This window comes from Malaclemys terrapin, chromosome 1, assembly GCF_027887155.1.
Source record: "Malaclemys terrapin pileata isolate rMalTer1 chromosome 1, rMalTer1.hap1, whole genome shotgun sequence".
Classification (NCBI taxonomy): Eukaryota; Metazoa; Chordata; order Testudines; family Emydidae; genus Malaclemys; species Malaclemys terrapin.
In genome coordinates this window covers 291,492,010-291,511,759 of record NC_071505.1, presented here as the reverse complement: position 1 = coordinate 291,511,759, position 19,750 = coordinate 291,492,010, and the positions used below count along the sequence as shown (strand labels likewise).

Genomic DNA, 19,750 nt, shown 5'->3' with positions numbered 1-19,750 from the left:
GTTTGCCAATTTGTACTCTCAAAAAAAGACAGTTTCTCTCTTTGTCCAAAGCACACTCCCAAGCTGCTGAACTAACTCCTGACTTTGCATGCACCATTAAATACTTCGCAATTGCTATCCAGAAAGCTCTGCAGAAAACCTGTGAACAACCCAAGTAACTCACTTTTCTTTTAAATAATTGATGACATCAAATAGCAGCAGTGTTGTGCCAACAAAGAGATCGCTCTCTCAAAATATTTTATTTATTGTGCCTCAAGAAACCAAAAAAACATGTTTCTAACAAATGAGAATTTAAAAAACTGACTTCATGTTCATCTAAAACATCTGCTTATTCTAATTCAGGATGCCACAGGTTTGGTGCTATAAAATCCAACTAAATTTCAGATTTAAACAATATGTATGTAATGTTTGGCAAAGAGATGTATGAAGGGTGTATGAAAACCAAATATGCCTTTCATATGAATTTACTAAGGGAACTATAAATATGTATTTAATAATAGGTGTGTTTAAGAGAATTTACTAAACCAGCTAAATACCAGCTTGAGAATAAGTTAATTCTCAGCTTCAAACAAGATCTTATTAGGTGCAGTACCAACTTTAGTTTCCAAGAAAAAAACATTTGGAATTTTTGTCAGGCCAGACTTATATAAAACACACTTAGAAGTGGAGCTTTTTCCATGGTGTTCATAAATCAAGGTCTCTTATGTGAGAAGACTACGTTTTGTTAAAACTGACAATTAGATATAGAGGGCATATCAGTGTTAAATGATATTCTTCCCACATTCTGGGTCAGAAGGCAGTGTAAACATCACACTGGCATTATAAAACAGAAAATTGCATTCTAGATAATAACAGAGCTTGATGGTGCATGGTTTTACACGTTAATGTGCTGTGTTGCACTCAGTCATATTAATATTTTAAATGATATAACATTTCCTCCTTTATGCATAGTTTTAATTTGTTTTCAGTGGGCTGGATGGCTGAAATTCAGCCTTTTTTTTTTTTTTTTCTTTTTCCTTTTTTTATCCAGTGATACCTAGAAAAAAAGCCTAGAGCAAAACGGTCTGTGCAGGAAAATGGAAACAAGAAGTAGTTTCAAGATTTATAAGCCACGGTTTTATGTGATGTATTTACAGATTCAATCTGTGTACCAGGCTTTGATCCAAGCCTCAGCATGATGACTGGAATAACTCCAATTAACCCGATGATACCAGGCATGGGGTTAGTACCGCCGCCACCACCAACAGATGTGCCTGTAGTCAAAGAAATAATTCACTGCAAAAGCTGTACACTCTTCCCTCCAAACCCAAGTAAGTGGATCTGATGAAAGAATGCTTATCAATCTTGTTTTCTTAATATTTTGCATAAAATGTTTCTAGGTGCCAAACAGTATTTGAGCACATTTTCTTTATAAATACAAAACCACAGTGGCATGCATGCAAGAAATAGAACTGATTTAATAAAGTTAATAATTTTTGGATATGCGCTGGTAACTAAAATGTTTCCAACCAAATTGTATGTAAGTGTTGCGTGTATGCAGTGTGGTAGAATATTAGAACATGTTCATTTATCTTTACAAATACAAGGGCAAACATAGGAATACGTTGTATAAGAAAAGAAAGTGGATTAATCTAACAAAGCTGAAGGAGACTGGAAGTCTCACTTAGTTTTAATAAGCCATTCCCCTCTGTATTTCTTTTTCATTTCTATGTCACTCATTCAAATCCAGCACAAGTCAGTAGCGATGGAAAATTGTCACTGTTTGATGGTTATTCACTGGACCTTATGAACTGAGTGTGGTGCTCTTAGTCTAGTTCCCATGATCAGGTGTTCACATCACAAAAACAGCACACAGATGAGGCACCATTGTTGACAGTCTGAGAAGAGAGACTTCAGTGAGAATGAGCATGAAGACTCACCTATTGCCTCACCCCCTAGAGGGGTTCCCTCTGAGTTGTGGGGAAAGTGGGTTGGTAAGGAGATACCGGGAAGCTTACACAACGGTCATCCACTGTGTACCTCTTCTGGGGTAGACTGTGCAAAGTGCCCACTGGCTGTAATAAGTGGTGATGAGCTGAGCTGCCCGCAGAGAGCACTTGGGAACTCCCCAGGGTACAGAAGGAATGTCATGGCATACGGCATAGTCGCCCCAGGCTGGTGGCCAAATCTTGACATGTAGAGAGGGCAAATCTACAGCTCCATCTCCCTGCCCTTTTAAAGCACCATGTTTGCCCTGGGAAGCAGTCCCTATGCTCCCTTGAGTGCAGGGACTGGAATCTTGCATGGGCTGTGCAAATGAAAGATGGACTCTTCCCACTGAGCAAGGCAGAATCTTGTGACTAAATCAAAGGACTTCAGTTCCTAGGGTCATCAGTTGGTGCCTTTCACCCAGCACCATGGGAAAAAAAGAAAGCGAGGCAAACAGAATTTTGCTCTGTGTTTGTACAGTGCCTAGCCCATTGTTTAAGCAAACAGACTGGGTTTCAAAAACAATTAAAAGACTAACCTCACTCACTGTATTTAAGTGCCAAATAACTAATTCATATTAATCAATGTTGGCTTGTAACTGTTTTCCCCCCCAGAAAAGTGCTCTAATAATCTACATATAAACAAGGTGAAACATTATGACAATGTACACTCTATCTTTTATAGAGCCTCCAAAAATTTAACTTTGTAAATGATAATTTTTTTTAAAGTCACTTCATCCTGTGGTGTTTCACAGCCAAATGAGTATTCTGTGTGCTGTTAGGTTATCCTTCCCTTGCTCTAGTCTCTGTTCTATTATCTGGCAACAAGACAAAGTAGATAACCGGCAGAGGGTTTTCATCATGTTGTCATTTCATCGTGTTTCCCACTCTGTTTTGCTGTTTGCTATGCTTCTGTATTACAAAAGAGAAATGAAATTATGCTAAGACTGGGTAACATCTTCAAACCTGAGTGCCTGAAGTTAGGCTCCCGTGTCCATATGCAGGCACCTAAACAAATGTGGCCTGATTTTCATCACCCATCGATTTGAGTTGGTGTTGTGTAAAAAATTAGAGATGACGAGCCAGGGTGGCTGAGTTCAGACCCAGCTCAGATTTATACTAGAGTTTAGGGTTTGTGTCTGTGGTCATGTCAGCATTAAGGTTCCTCTCATCCAAAATATCACAGACTTTTCTTGTGGGATTTCAATTGAATCCAAGTAGGAAAATAGACCCCTTTGGGTTCTGGATCTGACCTGGACAGCAAATCATAATGGCAGGGATTTGACTCTGAAACCAACAATCAAAATTGGAAATAGTGCCAATTCAGGGATTCAGTTTTGGCCAGTCCCTAAAATATTTAATTGTCCCTGACCCCAACCCCCTCCCAAATAAATTGCTATTCAGAATAATTTTTAGTGCATAAAATTGATTATTGGGATGATTGGGATGAATGGATAAAAAGACAAAGCCTTGTGTTCCAGTGTGATTTTTGTTTTTACTTAGATCTTCCACCACCTTCCACGAGAGAGAGACCTCCTGGGTGTAAGACTGTGTTTGTTGGCGGTTTACCAGAAAATGCTACTGAGGAAATTATTCAGGAAGTCTTTGAGCAGTGTGGAGATATTACAGCTATTCGGAAAAGCAAGAAGAATTTTTGTCACATTCGTTTTGCAGAGGAGTTCATGGTTGATAAAGCCATTTACCTTTCTGGTACTTCACATTCTTTAATGGATTTTCTGTGCTTCTCATTTGTATTTTATGATGCTAATGTGTGCTTATTTTCTTAGCCTTTATCTGAGCGAGTGTTGCTTGAGCTCAGCAGCTTTGGCTAGGAGTGGCAACGGTGTAATTCCACATTTTCCTGTGCTCACCAAGACTAGTGTGTGATTCTGTGAATTTTACCTACCCCGGAGCAATTTCCCACCATCCCTGACAATTATTTTCGGTTTTATGCAGGTTTATATGGTTTTTATTCATACGTTGGGGTGGGGAGGGGAGGAGTGGAGGGCCCTGGGCCAGGATTGCTGCAATACTTCAGTGCCAGTTTCTGTGACAAGCTCTGGAAGTTTCACTGGCATATTTTTATGCATTCTGCAGTGTGGCTGAAAGGATTCTACCTTCTTAAGTACATTATAGGTCTGATTCTGATACCCATACACATACAGAGTAAGACCTTTCTCCACAAAAAGTCCCATTGACTTTGATGGGAATATCTGTTCAATAGAGTACTACTCCTCATGAGAAAATCTGACCTAGTATAGTGTTGGGGATGTTCCTTAAGATCTCCACCAACTACCATTTTTTAAAACAAAAATCAAGTTTCATGCCTTTAAACTTGGGTGAATGTTAAATTGTGACATGGAAAAACCTCATTTACAAAGAGAAAGCCACTCTTTCTTTTAAAAAAAGTATTATTATTATTATTTTATTTTGAATTTCCTGTCTTTCGAGCTCGGGGAGGTGAAATCATTTTTTTAAGGAAATTTTAAAAGCTAGATCAGAATCAAAGTCCAGCTAGTTCAGTATCCTGTCTCTGACAGTGACTGACACCAGATCCTTCAGAGGATGGTTACAGGAATCCTGAGGAGGCAGATATGAGATAACTTGACCCCAAAGAAAGTTTCCTTCTGACCCCTAATTGCCTTAAATGCTGAAACATGAGGTCTGCTGATTATTATATATGCAATGTATTACTTCCAATTTTGCCAGTTTCTTTTTGATAATGTATTATAGTTAGGGGACAATCAGGAAAGAGCAGCGGTGGAAGTTAAACTCCCTTTCTGCTCCCCTTTCCCCTCATTCTGTGCAGGTTTATTTCCAAGCTCCCATGACTTTCTCCTTCCTGACTCTCCCCTTCATTCTTCATTCCATCCTTCCCCCTCCCTCTTTGTTCACTCTTCCTTTTCACTGCTGCTTGCATAACTCTCCTCTTTACTCTCCCACCTCTGCTTTCTTCTGTTTTCCTTTCCTCCCTATCTCCATATTCTTCTCTCTCCTTCTCTTCCTCTTTCTTCGTTCCATTTGTTCCTCTGGCAGAGACTTTTTACCTAGTGTCTCCAGCCACACTAAAGAAGGGACAGTGGGTTGGGAGTGAGGGATAGAGAAAAAGAAACAGGTGAGCATTGCTTCCATAATCAGCTAACTTGTGCTGTCAGCCCTGATTTCCATGGAATTCTGCAGTAAACTCAGGGCCTTGACTGTTTTCCAGCACTGCAGAGAACACAGATCATGCACTAGAGGCAGGTTTTAATTGTACTGAATGACTGTGTTTTTCTAACTGATCTTTATAGTGTTTTGAAACATAATGCATTTGGAAATGGTAGAAGAAAAACATACAGTTAAAGCAATTTCCCAAGACTATAATATACAAAAGAGACCTACAAATAGAATGTATAATTTATTATAACTTCACTATACTTGTTATATGAGGGAAAACCATGCCTTTGATAATGATGAGTTAGTCTGTCTAATCGGTTTTATCTGTCTATCCAATCTAATCTAATCTATCTAGGTATTTATCCCATGCTTAGTTCCATAGTACCTTATGCAATTATAAAATCCATTAAGCAGTCTAATGGCTAGTTCTTTCCCTTCTAACTCCAAATGGATGTTTGGGGGGTTGGGAGGAGGCATTATGTTGGGTTTTGATTGCAGTACTGCTAAGCTGGAGACGCGTACATTCTGCTCTGAAGGTTGTGCAGTTCGCTGCCATTCTGATCTGTTATGGAAGTGAATTCCAAATAGCCATGACCAGCTGATGAGAAAGTTCTGCTTCCTGCCCTCATATGTTTCACCCTCATGACTGGGATGGTTCCATAGCTCGTGAAACTCTAAGCAGTCATGGACACAAAGAGCAGGACAGTATCTTAGATTGCCAGTGCCCGGCCCTGTGGAGAACTTTCAAGATTATGGGCAAAACCTTGAATATGATTTATATCTACTAATGTGTCCCAGTTTCTGCCCAGTGCTGAGTATCCAGGCAATGTATAATGTCATTTTTAAGCCCCCACTCAATGCTCATGCCCCTAGGCCCTCTCTTTTGGATGTCTCTCCCTGTATTCAGGGCATTCACTGGCCAGCTCCCTGCTCAGTTACACCCAATCACAAAAGGTAAGTCTTGGAGCATATACTAGATGTGGAACATGGAAAGGCTGGTTTTTATTTTTACAGCATAGTAATTGATTTTTCCTGGTGCTGCTCTTTTAAAGTTAGGCTCCTGGTGAGTGACCAAAATTCCTTCCTCTGTCTGTGTGTGAGAAACAGAGATTTAAAATGACACATCCTGCATGCAGTTAATGCTAGCTGCTGTTCCAAGCACCTAGGTGGGAAGACGTGTGAGTGAAATTCATTGCTCTTCCAGGAGGAGGTCTGAAAAGGGTGTGGGGGGTGCTATTATCTGTTCAAATACCTTTGAACACTGTTAAGAGCATAAAATAATGGAAGATAGCAGGCGTTCAGACTTCTCTACAACTCACCGCTGCCATGCTGACTGACTTGCAGGGGGCTCTGTAAACAAAGCAGAGTCTGACAGACACACACACACACCACCCAGTGTATGGTCATGCCAGCCACACACCTATCTGAGTTTATCTCAATCCAGATACTGCTGAGGCCATTGTACTGTCCCAATAGTCCATTTAAGGACTGCTGAAGTGCCTAGATTGACTGTGCCTAAGGAGGGCTGCTGTGACATTTTGAAACAGTGGGACTAGTTTTGACATTATGACATGGATGCTCACAAAAACCCTTTGGCTGGTTGGCCAGTGCAGCCAGAGCGGCCAAACAGTCAATCTGATTTTCAGTCATTCATGGATGCACTCAAAACTGGCTGCCCTAAAGAGGTCTTTTGAAAATTCTCTTGTGAAGGACACCAAATCTAGGAGTGAAACGCAGATATTCCTGGCTCCCTGTGCTGTGCTCAAACTGCACCTTCCTCTCTACACCTTTCTCTCTATCTGCTCCCAAAAGACAGGGCTGCTCTGATAAAATTCAGCTTCCCAATCGCACACTCCAGGTTTTCGTTGGATTAGGGTGCAACCACCTTTATACCAGCCCTCCCACTTCGCTCCTTTGTCATTGTGAATGGGCAGAGTTTGGACATATGTAAGAATCTTACTCTCTGAAAGGCTCCAAGAGCAAGACTCTTACACATTTCAATACCCTATCTGCTCATAACAACAGAGGAGACAAGCAGAACAGAGGGGGTGCATTCACAAGGTCATACAGAGTGAAAAACACAACACAGCTGGGAAATCTAATTTTAGGCTCATGACCCTGGGTACTTCGGCAGTGTCCCTCAGACACGACTGATAAGGTTCTTACAAAATTCGTTAGTTGAGAAATACATGCTGGGAGTCAATTGATTTGTCTGACATTTGTCATGGTTACAGAGCTAGCTGCACCGCAGACCTCTTCTTATGCCTCTCTGAGTGCATCCCCCACTAGTAGAAGGCCTCAGACCTCTACCTCCCTGGAGTGAACTCACGCCATTCTCCCACTCGCAGACCAGGTCTTTGGTTACAGCAGCCGGGGAGTCCTTACCCCCAACAGGTCTGAGTGGGTTCGAGTACCTGTGGTTCTTCCATTTGATATCTTGTGGCCAGTGGAGAATACAGTGACACCAAATGGCTTTCTTAAACTAAAGTATTGTTTAATTTTAACTGTGGGAAAATGGAAAAGTATAGGAGAAGAGTTTAAAACAGTAACAATCTGTACACATGTTTATCTTTCCTAAAGGCTTAGGCAGGCCTATCTTACCCCAGTCTCCTAATCTCTGGGCTCTGGGTGTCAGTTTGTTCTCCAACAGTCTCTCTCTGCCCTGTCCTTGTGGGCTGTTCTTTGTTCCAGGTTTCCTGTGGTTGCAAGCTGGAACCCCTCTCCCCTTTGCCAAGCTAGACTGGGTGTTAGATGTAAAACTTCAAAGCAAATATCACCTTCATTGTCTCTTAAGTATCTGAAGCCATTGTCCCCTTTTCTGCATATGTGCAGTCAACCTCTGTTTTAACTAACCATTTTTAATCTATACAATAACCCCCTTAATAACAATCAGATAGAACATATTATTGCCCTAAGTTAGAAGTGCACTCAGTGTGTCACAGCATTCACCCCTCGCCGTTCAAAGCCCAGGTTTGCCCTTCCCCGTACAAAGCCCAAAGGCTGCGTTGGAACCCTGTGGTATCCAGGAGGGACAGGATCAAACCTGCTCAAGGCACAGGCAGGCAGTGGCTGCTGTTCAAGTTTATGGGAAGAAAAACAGCTTCTGCCTTTTCATGCGCCGTACACAGGAGTCCCCAGTCATTGGGTCTTCATAAATGCATCGAGATAGATTAATAGAGTGACTTACTTTAGGGACAGCCTAACCAGAGCCAGCGTGGAGCTCAGCTACCCAGCATGCAAAGGATCCAGAGGCCCCTATTGGACTGTTCCCCTCGTACCCTTATTACAAGGGTGGGCATAGTGGGATTTGTGCAATCCTTCTGCAAAATGGCGGATTCTACCTATTTTTCAGTGTCTCCTGTGATTGTATGCGCTGTTTATAGCTTCCTGCACTCACTAAAATTTCCCCTGAAGCACTGGTTAAGAACTAGGAGGATTATTTTAAGATTTTCTTTCAGTCAGTAATGTATAACTTGAGAAAGGATTGTGATAGTTCTTGGGGTATCCAGGGCTTTGAGTCATCTTGATACCTCCTACCTTTAGCCAGAGGGAGTCTTTCCGGTGGTGACTGGGGCTACGTTTACACTACGGGGGGGTGGGATCGATTTCAGATACGCAAATTCAGCTACGGGAATAGTGTAGCTGAATTCGACGTATCTGATCCGACTTACCCCGCTGTGAGGATGGCGGCAAATCGACCACCACAGCTCCCCCGTTGACGGCGCTTACTCCTACCTGGGCTGGTGGAGTATGCGCATCAATTTGGGGGTTGATTATCGCGTCCCGATGAGATGCGATATATCGATCCCCGAGAGATCGATTTCTACCCGCCGATCCGGGCGGGTAGTGAAGACCAGCCCTGGGCGTTAGCTCTATAACACTACCTGCTTTTCAGCCTCTTGAGCATTCCCCTCTGGGCTATACCAGACCTGAGAAGTCCATTTCCTGAGTCCCCTTGTGATATCCAGTCCCTGCCACTGGCTGCTCACAGAAATCCCAGATCCTCTGCCCCCACAGAAGCAATGTGGCCCAGTTTACCAGTTTTACCCTAAATCATAGGCGGTGACTCTGTGGGTGACTCTGTGGGAGGCGCTGACTCCTTCCCCACCTCCTTCCCTGAGCACGCCACGTCCCCGCTCCTCCCCTACCTCCCAGCGCTTCCTACCCAGCTGCCACCAAACAGCTGTTTGGCCACTCCGGGAGGGAGGGGGAGGAGCGGGAACATGGCACGCTCAGAGGAGGAGGCAGGGCCAGGGCAGCAATTTGAGGAAGGAGTCAGAATAGGGGCAGGGAGGGGGCAGAGTTGGGGCAGGGATTTTCAGAAAAGGGTTGGAAAGGGGGGCGGGGAAGAGGCAGGGCCTCATGGAAGGGGTGGAGTTGGGACGGGGACGGGGGCAGAGGCAAGTCAAGCATCCACCGGCGGGAGCAGATGTCAGCGCCTATACTCTAAATCACCATTCCTGTAGAATGCACAGCACTTGTGAGCACTTATAATAAAACGAAAGAAGGTCTATTTAAAAAAGAATACAGGTTCCACTAGAAACAAGAGAGGGTGATGGAAACAATACAAAACAAAATCATAAAATGTGAATAGGGTCTACCCTTCTTAATAGTTACCTTCCTATCTAATACGATAGATTTTCTCCCTGAAGTTCAGTCTGTTGCAGAGCTTCACAGGAACCACAGTCCAATCTTTCATGAAACAGCCCTGCTCAACAAGCCCTGCACACTCTCAGTGTTGGGATGGGATATACCAAAATAGTCTTTTGTCTTTATTCACAGATAGGGTGATATTCTGTCTGTTGCAATGTTCCTTTTTACCTTCAAGTTGTCTTTGAAGGTTTTCCATTGAATTTTCTGAGATGGGGCAAGATGAATAATACATTACATAATTGGCCAGCCAGGGAGAGGTAACAACTCCTCAGCCACCTTGAATGGGCCATTACCCCAGGACATAAGATCCCCTGGTGACTCACTTTCACTCCAAGACCATAAGGGCAAAATTTTTAGTACAGTCGTATTATTCCATAAATATTACCCATACACACATCTCTCACAGTGATCACAAGTATTGATAAGTTACAAGCTTTCAATAACAACAAGGAGTCCGGTGGCACCTTAAAGACTAACAGATTTATTTGGGCATAAGCTTTCGTGGGTAAAAAAACTCATTTCTTCAGGTTTTTTACCCACGAAAGCTTATGCCCAAATAACTCTGTTAGTCTTTAAGGTGCCACCGGACTCCTTGTTTGTTTTTGTGGATACAGACTAACACGGCTACCCCCTGATACTTGACACCATGCAAAGCTTTCAATAGAGACCTCCTATGCAACCCTTCATATATTGATACCGTGAAAGTGATGTGTTAGGGGTAGTGAGTTTGTCAGGGCTGAGACAGGAGCTGCTTTATAAAGAGCAGTGAACCCTTTGCCCATTGTCACCAATAGGCATCTGTACAGTATCCCAAGGATTCTTAGCAAAATAGGATCTATCCTAACAGCTCAGCTTAAGCTGTTGTGCAGTGTTGTCCCAGCGGATTACCTTTCTTCGTTTAGCACCCAGAGGTTCCAATGAAAACCAGGGCCCCATTGTGCATGGTCACTATATTAAGGAGCTTACAATTTGTTAGTTTTAGCAGGTGCAGCATTGACCCACCTATGAATACATAAGACCTTACTGAAGGGACATAACAAGCACCTTTTATACATTGTCTACAACAAGATGCTTCTTCTGATAAACCAGTGTACTCTATTACAATCATTTTCAGACAAAATATTGAGTATAAATACAGTTCTTCTTAGACTAAATTTGATCATCTATTTATATCTGCTCCCATGCTGTTAGCATATTGTGTTTGTGACTATGAAAGGTCAAAACCTGAGGTCCAGCTTCAATGCAGAGTGTGATGCATTATTCCTGGGGCTGGCAATTTCTATAACACAATTTGCTCATTTATCTCTGGCAGGGATTTTCAAGGCTTTCAATCTTTTGTCCAAATCTTCTGAACCAGAACTAAGCCTGATCCAAACACTCCCAGGGTTGGGGGGGTTCAAAATCCAAACCCAGTCTTGCTGTGCAGTTTTGCAAGTGACCTCTGTGCTTATAAAGGTTTGGAACCTCAAACTGGAATACCCCAAAGTTTGAGGGTGTTCTAAACCTGGATCCAAATTTCGCTGGGTGAGTCTATCCCATCAGCTCAGCTACTGTGGTGTTGTATGCTTTAGAAATATAGAAGGTTGGATGTATATGTAAATGACAATGAAAAGTTTGATATGAGATGGTTGTTAGGAGATCAAGGTGGCTAGATAAAAGCAAATGAACTTTTGATTTTTCCCCCCCACTGCCTAAAATGTATAATTAAATAAAAACTGCAACAGTTCTGCTTGTTGCTTTCAGGTTACCGCATGAGATTAGGATCTAGCACAGACAAAAAGGATTCAGGTCGCCTTCATGTTGATTTTGCTCAGGCAAGAGATGACTTTTATGAATGGGAATGCAAACAAAGAATGCTGGCCAGAGAAGAACGTCATAGGCGCAAAATGGAAGAAGACCGACTACGACCTCCCTCTCCTCCGGCAATAATGCATTATTCTGAACACGAAGCTACTTTGCTGGCTGAAAAATTGAAAGGTAATGGACATTTTTTCCTACTGTATTATACTCTAAGAGCAGAAGCCACCCAGATGTAAGAACACTGATAAAGCAAATCCCATCATAATAGTGCTGCTGATTTCTCTCTAATATGCTCTTTTATTTGCCCTCTTCCTTCATCCCCCTGCTGCTGGTGTTGCCACCATTATAATATGTACATACTTTTCAGTGTGTGTCCTTCTGGCATTTTTATTTTACCAATTTAATTTAAACATTCAGAAGTCTTTGGAATGGTTTTTTTCTGCTTTTTTACATCAAGGTATATAGTACATGAGCAGGGAATCCAACCTAAGCATATGAGATCCACCTTGGATAAGGGGAGTCTTTCATGTGACATACCGTAATCATCCATCTTGGAGAAGTCACTCTTAATGCCACAGTTTCTTACATACATTGTTCACATGTAGGGACCAATTCTACAGCTCTTACTCATGTTGAGTAGCACTGGGCTTACGCTGAATTCAACTACTGAACTACTTACGTGAGTATACTCTTCTGTGTGAGTTCTTAGACTGCTCTCACCACTGAGTGCCTTTCAGTAGTTAATTAAGTGCTGTGACTAATAACTGTCACATGTAGTTCATTCTTACATCCTCTCCCCAGGGGAAGAATAGTGTGTGCTGTGTAGTTGTTTGATTTTTATTTTTGTAGGGTTTTTTGTTTGTTTGTTTGTACACGTGCTGAGTAAGTACTAGTCAAGGTCAGACTTGAAGATTTGGACCCATAATAATTAGTTAACATGTGAATCATGGTAAAGATATAAACATTTTAAAGCAAATGGCTCCTCTCACCTCTCAGTTTGTTTTCCATTAGGCTTCTAGCAACTGGGCTTGGCATCCTTTCCCCAGAGCAGAGGCCAAAAATGTTACCTCTGCAGCGTGCCAGCTCACAAGAAAATATGATTCTTGCCACTGTCTTCTTCCATTGTAACTATTCAGATTAGACTTGGAATATCTTGCTGTCAACACACTGGCACACTGTGCTAACTATGAAACACACATTTGGAAAGCAGGATAAGAATAGCACACAGTGTGCTCCTGCATCTTTGGAGAGTATTGCAGAGACGCACCCTACTGTCTCTGGGAGCATAGTGCTAGCCACACAGATCTGTATCACAGGTGGATCATGGATACAAATCTAGTTCATGTCTGGAATTAAATGAAGATAACTAGGAAATCACAATGATAGGTGGCAGGTTAAAAATCACACACACAAAACAAAGTCAGGCAATGTAAATGGTAAGGTTCCAACAGCATTGTTAAGCATGACAACCTGTGGGCTAGATAGTGTGTGGCCGCACAAGTGTGGGTGGGGGAGGAGGAGAGCTCACAAGCCTCTCCTCCTTCCATGTCCCTGCAGGAGCTCTCCTCTGCTGAACAAGTATCAAACTGCACCACCTGGGTCAGCTGAAGTAAACACACAGAGTTGGGTTTCATCATTATACTGAAGATATTGATGTCCATGCTTGCTCACTGATCCTTCCCAAGGACTCATAGACAACGTACACAAGAGGGCAGAGGAATAGAATGCTGTGGTACCCCACATGAGAGAGAGCCCCTGGGACAAATAATACATTGGCTAGTACTACCCTGTGACTTCTTAAAAACAAAGGAATGGAGCAACACAAGAGAAACTTCATCTATCCCTGCTAGAGACCATAGACGCATCACCAGAGCCTCACAATCTATGTATGGTATTGAAAGCAGCTGGCAGAACTAAAATCAGCCTGGATGCTTGATCTTCGTCCAGCTCCAAGAGCTGAGCTAGAGCAACATAACTACTGCAGTTTCCATACGGTATCCAGGCTGGACTCAAGGTTAACTGGGACCAAAGAAATCGTAGGCTCGGGATGTTACCAGATTTGCTTTGCCACAATAGTCTTAACAAATTTTCCCTGAAAAGGGAAGTTCAAAATGAGTCTGTTGTTAGGGAAGATTGTCCTCCGTGAAAGATGGACCGTTGAGCAGAGATCTCACAATTGCTTTCGTAAGGACAGCTGTTACCATGCCCTCCCAAAACATGGCACTGACACCGTCAATAATGAACCCAGTGCTTCTACCCTAACCTTCATCACACAAGGTTTACAACTGCTGCAGCAGTTCCAGAGCCTCACTGAACAATACTGGCTAAAATTCAAGCAAAGAAATTTGACATCTCCCTCCCCCACCCTCAGATACTGCTCTGCAACCACAGAGGCAGACAGTTTGATCTGGATCCAAGCATTTTTCTATCATCAAAGTACCCATGGAAATTCCTGACAACAAAGAAAATCTGACTTGATAACTGAGTAGAGACAACCTGGATTCACCAGGCCATCCACACACAGCCCTGGCCAGTTTTGCTGCTTACATATTTGTAGATTCTATAATGGAGGTTGCAAAAATCTTTCCTTGTCTTATGCACAACCACAGCATAAGACATCAACAAATCATTGTACTCTGCCAGACTTGGCATAAAAATTCTGCCTCCATTATTCCAAATATCTTCCCACTTGTTTCATGTGTTGTGGTTTTTCTGGTGTACCATTGACCACTGAGGAAAAAGTCTGGTAAGAGGGTATAAAAGCTACTGTGTGATTGGCTGAAGACAAAAGTTCATTGTAAAATCCTATCAGGCACGGTGATAAAGTGAGCTGTTTGACTAAATAGTATTCTGTCTCTGTGCCATCTTGAAGTATATTCGTTCCATTAGCCACTGAACGTGGACGGTTAAAACAGATCAGAAGGGGCAACGGTCAGTCTGTGACAAGGGTGCCACTTCCACATACACATACACCCCAGTCTCAAAGCCCTGCTTGAACACAAGGTCCAGAAGTTGGCCAGATGCAAGAGTTATCAGAAATCAACCAAGATACTTCCCTGGTAAAGTGGATCTTAGTGGGGTAGGCCTTCATCCAGCAGTGGACTGAAAATGGCTGATTAAAGAAAAACAAAGAGAATTCCGCTATGACATCTTAACCTAACCCAAAAGAATTATCTGCATAGACATCAATCCCTGTCAGTGACTCTTTCACTACCAGGGGTCGCAGTCAGCTCAATTAGACCATCATGGTTGGTGGAGCAATGGGGTTTTTTGTACAAGTTCCCTCTTAATCTCATCCTGGAACTCACATGCAAAAGAGAGACAGTCAACTGGAATTAGTTTTGGAATGATAGACCACCAACATTTAAGGCCAGGTGCAAATATGATGGCAACGCTACTTCCTGACTCTCCTTTGTTTTATGCTGAACTGAATACCCAGTTGGAGACAACTGTGCCAGCACAGGCTTTGTAGAATCCAAACAGGTTTCAGTCAGAGGCCTCATCCTTTATTCGTCATGGTTGTTTGGAACTTTATTAGCCATATAGACAATGTATATGGTCTTGCAGTATGGACCGACAAGCCTGATCCCGATCATCTGATGCCCACATTCCTGAGAGAAAACTGCAGGCAAAACCAGTGGACCAAAATTGCACATTTCAACCCATGCTCATTATGCTTAAAACTTGATACTATCATGCCTGGTCTTCCTCTGCCAACCACAAAAAAAATGGCTCTGAGATCTAAAGGACTCAACTCTTTTTAAGCAGTCTCTTCCCCCACCTCCCTCCGAGACCTCTCTACCCGTAGCACATAGTCATTCATGACTCTTGGCCATCCTAAGGAATATGAGTAGAATTTTTTTTAATGGACCTAATATTTAAAAAAATGCAAATATATGCTTTCTTTCTTTCTTTCTTTCTTTCTTTCTTTCTTTCTTTCTTTCTTTCTTTCTTTCTTTCAGCAATGCTGCCTTTTTCTAGGCCTGAGATTAGAGATTATAATTTTGCCATGGCAAGTATGTTCTCATAAACACAAATTGCTGCTGCTCATGTTAAGGGTCTAGCTTGCAATGGGAGGAGCAACCTCATCTCCCACTGTGCAAAAACATTTAAAACATCGGAATTGCCATATGGAACAGACCAATGGTCCATCTCATCTACTATCCTGTTTCTGACAGTGGTCAATGCCAGATGCTTCTGAGAAAAAGCATAAAACCTCATAATGCACATAACTGTGTATTACTATACCATGAGCGGATATTTCTTCCTGTCCCCAGCTTGTGATCAGTTTATGCTCTGGAACATGAGAATTGATATCCCTTTTACTTCTTAACATAACTAGTGTAACTGAAAAATCCATTTTTCTCCTATAAAACAACTTTCTGTTGCAATGCTACTTGGCAGGCATGCAGGGTATTCAAAATATTTGTTTGCTACATTTTCAATAGAGGCCAGAATTGCCATTTAAGAGACCAGTAGGTGAAAAGGTATTCCAAGAAATGCTCAAGGTGCCCTTCAGAATATGACTAAGAGATTCTCTTTGAGTCCCTTGTTTTTGTTTATCAAGAAGAGAGTATTTGAGCTGTTTTCAGATACAACCACTAGTTTCACCAGCACCCTTTCACCACTTTAAGATTTAAGCTACCTTCATTGCAAGATGCTTGTCCTATCTGTTTAGCTAGTGCTATGATGAGATTTCAAAGACTGCTGCTGTAATCAATTCTTTTTTGTTTGTATGGGTCTTTGTTGAAAATCAGGGGCTCTCTGCCTTGCTATAAGAAGTTCAAAACAGCTGCAAACACTTTGCCATTACCATTATGCACTCTTGCAAAGACAATATCCAGATTTGTAGTCTAGTCCTGTCACTACTAAGTGTTTGTCCTTTGGTTTATCTGCTCCTATAGCATCTGAAACAGTAAACTGTTCCATGTTCAAAGATACAGGGTTGGATTGTTCTCCGCAGTACCCTCCCCTTTACATGACTCTAACAGTGCAAAGGGGCCATAAACTCAGTGTAATTTACTCCCACTTCAAAGTCCCTTAACATTGCTGTGGCAATGTTAAGAGGCACTAGTGCAAATCAAATTCAGGCTTTTGGACTTCAGGCATGACTTGAGTTAGGGCTGCTGAATCTACACTTTGGTTTTCTGTGCTTGCTCCTCCATGGCATCTACTAATGCCAGTGTGATGGACATATCCCACCTTGTGTCCTATTTTGAGGGGCAAAAGTGGCACTACTCTACTCAAACTGTGTCCACAGTTTATCATCCCAAGCTCCTGTCATGTCACTAGAGTTACTGGGTGATTCTACTAAACTGATAAGCAGTGAAGTAGTTAACAATCCTGATAATAAAAGTGACATCTTTAGGCTGTAGAGTTAGCCTATTTTGATGAAAAGGGGCAGGCACCCATCTGCACAAAAGCAAAGGTATGAGAGGGGGAGTTGTTTGACCTTCATTTCCAGTTCCTATATATATATCAGTTCATATTTGGAATTAGATCCCTTTGGAATAAACATAAGGGCTAGAAAAAATATTTTTAAAATTAAAGTTTAAATTATGCAGAAACTCATGCATCTACCAAGGGAGAGATCCAGTAAAGACACCACTCTGATCCAGCTCAATCAATCACTCTCTCTATTTGCATGCTAGGACAGACAGTGAATAACGTTTTTCTTTTAGAGATCCTCAGAGCCCTGAAAATTCCACTCCCCACTTTCTTTTCCCTGCAAAACCTTTTCCTGCTGGCAGATGAAGGCTGGGCGTTTTTATTTCCACAGAGTGCCTGGTGTTATCCAGCACTTGCTTTGATCAGAAGGGATTTCAAAGAGTTTCCTCTCTCTAAGTGCCTATGTTGCCTTCAACACATCTGTCTATCTATCCATCTGGTCAGCTTTCACCGTGGCATCTCAGTGCGACATCTAGCATCTGACACATTGCCAACATCTTGTGGCTGGAGAACCTGAGTCTGAGCTGAGGGGTCAAATTTGCTGCCACAACTCTAAGATTGGTGGCTTACACTTTTCCTGCACTGTTCTACATTGATAGTGGCAGGATACAGAGATACTTCTTGTTCTGGTGACACGTTCATTTGCATCCTTATTTTTTCTTTAGTCCATTGATCACAGCCTGAGCCAACATGGATAGAACCCATATATACCACAGTAACAGCCTTTGCTAAGGCATTTACTATGTTGGCAATATCTGTCACAAAGAAACCAACTTTAATCTGGTTGTCAGAATCCTGTGTAATGTATGTAGCCCTTTTTCCTGGGTCCAACACATGAAAAGAGCTGAGATTTGAACAAGAGTGAAAGCAGTGGCAGGATTACTGGAATGAAATGAGCATCAAAGTGCTGACATTGATAGACAAGAGGACGAAGAATGTATGCTCATCCATATATCCGAGATAATGATAAAATATCCAGACCTGAGGTGGTTTGATGAAATTTTCAACCCCCTTTCTGAGGCACACTCACACATCCTAGGTAGCAGTCCATGTCTTTGCTGAAATGTGATAACAAGTTGGCAGATAGTTAAGGAAATCATGCATTTCTACATTGGAGTGTGGCTGTAGATCAGAATCCATCATGCGAGGGTATTGGGGTACACTACATATTTTAGCAAGAACAACAGAAGATTATGTCATCAGATAGTGTATTATGAAAATGTGGCTACCATAACCACTTGTTTGTTGTACCTCTTTCCCCTGGTCTATATCCTTTAGATTTTGAGATCTCAGCACATTATAGGTGCTACTATAAATAAATAATTAATAATCAATCCTCCCAATCAGATGTATTGTTGCTGCATAAAAAGATATGATGATAGATATTTCGGACCAAATTTTCATGCATGCGTATGACTCTTCATGCAATTTTGTGCCCACAACAATGAAGTCCCAGCTAAAGATCGGCTCAGTATGTTGACCTTCTTTCTTTATGTGGATGCTGCTCTAACAGGTACATTGGAACAAAGCATTTTAATCTGTATGCATGTGACATTTAGGTTCCAAAGTGGAGCTTTGAACACCATGAGATTCCTAATTCAAGCTCATCTGTACCTAATAGTATCATCTTCACAAAACACTTATTTCAAATAGGCCATTTTAAAATACTGTTTGTCTTATTTGCTGCAGGTAGTCAAGCAGTCCTAATATCTAATGAAGGCATCTCACCAAATCTCACTATCTGCTTTAAAATATTTTATAGAAAGGGAACATAAACATCTGTAAGACATGAACATTATTCTATTATTTACCTCCCTTTTAAATGTAGTGTCTTATTCTGAGCACAGCAAAGTAATCCACCTGCTTTTCCATTTTAAAAAAATATATAATTTGCAAAATTCAGAAGCTGCATCTATGCCAGGTACTGTATTATCCCCCTGAAGAGAGAACAGATTGGAAATTTAAATAAATAGATGGCAGTTATAGTAGCATGAACTAACTGGGGACGCATCTTCTGCAAGATTCAGGTAACATCAAGCTTGTCAATCTCAGCACTTGCACATAGTTAGAAGTATAAACAATATTTAATTGCTTGCGAAATAGGATATTTTACTGAGAAGAAATCCACTCTATTTTCATTATAACTCCATACTTCAAGCTAGACTTTTAAGCCTTGCAGAAGTGGTGCGGTTAGCCAAAGGGGGAACCTAATGAAGTTTAATGTAGTAGAGACCAAAATTAATGCATCAGAAAGGAAGTCGGTTCCGAGCTCCTTCTAATGAAACTGCAGAGTGCCTAATGTAGTTGCTACTGAAATAATTTTGAGGCATTTTTTGCATCCTATTCTTAATTATTATATTCCATACAAAGACATATAATAGACAGGTTTCAGCATTTTTATATCAAATCTGTTCACTCACCATTCCTGTGTTTATTTCAGCGTTTTTCCCTTCCTTGTTCCAGATGCCATTGGCATCTGTTGTGAGACATACATCTAGCTAGATTTAGGGGTGACCAGCAGGAGCTGTTGTGAGAGCAATGTTGCCTTTTGATAATGAAATTTAGGGTTCACTCAGCTATCAATGCCTGGGTAACCCAATTCCCTGGATGCTCTACTCGGTACACCTAAAATAAATACATTTACTATTAAGTGTGTTCTGGGTGTGGTCCTGACTCACATAATCCATATTCCATCAATGTGAATTTTAAAATGTTAATATAACATA

At 41.7% G+C, this 19,750-nt stretch overlaps 1 protein-coding gene across 8 annotated transcripts in view; it reads left to right on the top strand.

Annotated features, from left to right (window-relative positions):
- ENOX1 (ecto-NOX disulfide-thiol exchanger 1) overlaps positions 1–19,750 on the top strand; it is a 494,661-nt gene that overhangs the window by 349,604 nt on the left and 125,307 nt on the right. For all 8 annotated transcript variants that reach the window (XM_054014097.1, XM_054014088.1, XM_054014046.1 and 5 more), the window contains 3 exons: positions 1,137–1,310; positions 3,471–3,677; positions 11,520–11,753. In XM_054014097.1, coding sequence (XP_053870072.1) covers positions 1,137–1,310; positions 3,471–3,677; positions 11,520–11,753 — 615 coding nt within the window. The remainder of the gene's footprint in view (positions 1–1,136; positions 1,311–3,470; positions 3,678–11,519; positions 11,754–19,750) is intronic.